General features: G+C 56.8%; 1 protein-coding gene across 1 annotated transcript in view; it reads left to right on the top strand.

Moving 5' to 3' along the window:
- BORCS7 (BLOC-1 related complex subunit 7) overlaps window positions 1–3,288 on the top strand; it is a 10,277-nt gene extending 6,989 nt beyond the window's left edge. Inside the window, exons 2-6 of the mRNA XM_026069739.1 lie at window positions 94–282; window positions 865–927; window positions 1,503–1,546; window positions 1,689–1,709; window positions 2,191–3,288. Of these exons, the coding sequence (XP_025925524.1) occupies window positions 94–282; window positions 865–927; window positions 1,503–1,546; window positions 1,689–1,709; window positions 2,191–2,242 (369 nt within the window). The 3' untranslated portion in view covers window positions 2,243–3,288. The remainder of the gene's footprint in view (window positions 1–93; window positions 283–864; window positions 928–1,502; window positions 1,547–1,688; window positions 1,710–2,190) is intronic.

The raw sequence follows: 3,288 nt of genomic DNA, 5'->3' as shown, positions 1-3,288 counted from the left end.
CCCGGCCCGGCCCGGCCCACCCTGGCGGCCCGCCCTACCGGGGCGGGGCCCCTGCGCTTTCCGACCACTATTGAGCCCAGGCGCTCGCCGTAGCTCTACCCCGCAGCGCCGAGGCGGAGCTCGGCCAAGATGGCGGCGGCGGCAGCGGCGGGAGGCGCGGCGGACGCCCAGGCCCGCTTCGGCCACTCGGTGAAGGGGCTTCTGACCGAGAAGGTGACGAGCTGCGGCACCGACGTGATCGCTCTCACCAAGCAGGTGCTGAAAGGCTCCCGGAGCGCCGAGGTGAGCAGGGGCGGCCAGCGGGGGACTACGGGGCCCAGCATGCAGCGCGCGGCCGCAAGGCCTGCAGGGAGGTGCGGCCRGCGGGCCCCGGGGGCGGTGGCGGCGCGGTGCACGCCGGGAGCRGTAGTCCGGCTGGGGTCAGGCGCCTCCTCGGGGCAGTGCTGGCCGTGGCCCTGAGGAGCAGGGCACGCTGGGAGATGTAGGCGAGCGCAGGGCATGCTGGGAGTTGTAGTCCTTCCCCGGCCAGGGAGCGGCGCTTGCTGGGAGTTGTAGTCCGGGGCCTGTGGGAGCGTCTCCGGGGGCGGAGGAGGCCCGGGCTCTGCCCCGAGCCCCGCGGGCGGTCCGTGGGGCCCGGCTGCCCCACAGAAGGTCCCCAGCAGCCCCAGCTCGAGGTGTCCCCCAGCGCTGGCCAAGTGCAGGGCGGAAGTCGCTGCTGCCTCCRTGGTGCTGGTGTGCTGCTGCTCTCGCCATGTCGCCCGGGGATGTCAGCCCTGCATGCGGGTCCGCTCAGCAGCGATCGCGAGCGGCTGGGGAAACGCAGAGCTGCTGCCTCTCAGTGTGGTTTGTGCGCTGGTCTTTCAGCTCCTGGGTCAAGCTGCTCGAAACATGGTGATGCAAGAAGATGCCATCCTGCACTCGGAAGATGTAAGCTCTGTCCGTCTGCTAGAGCAATAGTGCTTCTAGTGGGAAGGGTAAGAGGAGGGTTATAGGAACTGGGACACAGACATGTGAGTGGAGCCCTGAAACGAAATACATGGATTCAGGTAGYAGGGCTGATGGTCAGAATAATTTACTGCTTCTTCAAACACATGTATACCTCTGGCCTCTCTGCAGCATAGGTCAGCCCGTAAGCTGTGCCTGCTCTTAACAGAAAGCAAGAGAGGTTGTAGGCTGAAAAAAGTACTTGCTATGTGTGCCCCTCAGTGGGAAGGGAGAGGTGAGCATGCCACCCATGACAACTACTGGTGGTGGTGTTCCTGTGGCACTGCAGCGATACAGTAGTGAGTGTGCAGTAGGAGCTCCCAAGCGCAGAGGAATTTTTTTGAAGGGGTACATGGCAGCCCGCTGAGATTATAGCAGGGAGCTGTTACTATAAACCACTTTGGGACTGTCAGGGCAGCAGAAGCTCTGGAAGCTTCCATCATTTTGAGACAGCTTGCCCTGTTATTCTGCTGAGATCTCTTGTCAGAGACATTCTTTCTTTGTCTTGTTCTCCACAGAGTTTAAGGAAAATGGCCATAATAACCACTCATCTACAATACCAGTAAGTAGGGGACATGATGTACTCTGTGGGGTGTTGAGCTGGTCCCTTGACCCCTTTTTCCCCTTCTTTAAGACCTTGTGTAGTGGAGACTTTGATGTTTTCTGTTTTTTCTTATGCTCCTTTCTCTCCTTTTCTCATTTAGGCAGGAAGCGATTCAGAAGAAGTGAGTACCCAGCTGAGGAACTGCCAGGAAAACCTGGGAGACAGTGTACAGGGGCCGATGGGAAAGGGAAGAGTGGTGGAGTGGGGTGGAGGAGAATGCAGCTAAAAGGTTTTTGCAGCTGCGTTTGAAGATGCTGGCACAGCAGGATRGCGCTTTGCTACTGCAAAGATCAGTACTTTGAAGAGAGGAGAGGTTGGGTGAAGAAACGACTTATACTAAGACTTCTATTTGTTTCATTAATGCGATAGAGCCTGTGAGCTTGATAGGTGATGAGAGTGGAGTAGAGCAGAGCTGTCTGCTTGTGGGTGTACAAAGTAAGGTTTGCCTCGTGTTTGTGAGGATATGGAGGTCGGTTGGGGAACCCCAGGGTTTCCCATTTCTCTCATATCTGTGCTAGAGCTGTTCTGGTCCCTCAGGTGCAGGCAGCACAGTGCGGATCTGGGGAGCAAATCTCACTGTGAACCTCTTCTTTGGTCCCCAGTGTTGAGCAATCGTCAAACCTACAGGACCAGCTGAATCACTTGCTGAAGTGAAGCATACTCGAAGTCACGAGGATGTCTCGACCGGTGCCGAGGGCAGCCAGCAGTCCTCTCCCCTCCCGAGTCAGCTGTTCGGTCYTCTGGCTGCCTGGGGCTGGGTGTCAGCTGGGATATGCGCAGAGTGTGTGTTCCTGAGCATACGGCCCCTCTCACGCGTTCCCATCCACGTCTCCATCTCTAGAACGCCTGCCTGCTTGCCTGCATCTAATCGAAACGAACTCGGCAGAAACTTTCCTTCCCCCAACAACTCCTGTGCTCGTTTACTTTCCGTGTGCGGTGTGAAGTGCTCGGCCCACACCAGCACCTCAGGCATCCCAGCCGTTCAGCTAACGGATCGCTGGGCATACGTCTGAAATGGTTGGCCAGCCCGGCATCCAGCATGTGATACTCCTTCTGTCCAAGGTCTTATGTCTTTCATGGCCATAGCAGGATGATTTTCCTTCCTGTGTCTAAGCTCTGCTCAGTTAGGAACCATCTCCTGTGAGCTGGTGGAGGGGGCGTCGTTATGTCTGCCCAGGACCAGGAATCATAGAGCCAGTTTTTTCAGATGCATTTGTTTCCCCCTGTCCCTCCCCTCACAAGAAATGCAGAAAATAGAGCTGTGGGTTTTAAATACAGGTGTCTGCAGTTTGACGGTGGTCCTTAGGCACAGAGATGATCAGCGCGATTTATTTAGGRCATGTTAATCAATGGGAGCTGTAAGTGCTCTGGTGGGCGAGAGGTGCTTTGGTGCAGACTGGGGTGCCAGTCCCAAGGCAGAATTGTTAAAAGCAGGAATCTGGGCGCACACTCTCTGTCAGTGGTCCAGCTGGATACTATTTGATAAGCATCCTGCTCTGAGGTTATCTTATTTTCCACAAAGCCAGGGTTTGGAACGTCCTCCCCTTGCCAGCCCATCTGCGCTGCGTTTGGCCTTCAACTGCATTCCTATTCCTGGGCTGCTGCTCCAGCTCTCAATTAAACAGCCTTGGATGTGTTGTGTGTTTGTATGGGATCGGGAAGGTATCCAAAGGCACAGCTGGGAAGCGGGTAGTGGGGGG

Source organism: Apteryx rowi, unplaced genomic scaffold (assembly GCF_003343035.1).
Source record: "Apteryx rowi isolate R43461 unplaced genomic scaffold, aptRow1 scaffold_3, whole genome shotgun sequence".
Lineage (NCBI taxonomy): Eukaryota > Metazoa > Chordata > Aves > Apterygiformes > Apterygidae > Apteryx > Apteryx rowi.
This window is presented reverse-complemented; position numbering and strand designations above follow the sequence as displayed.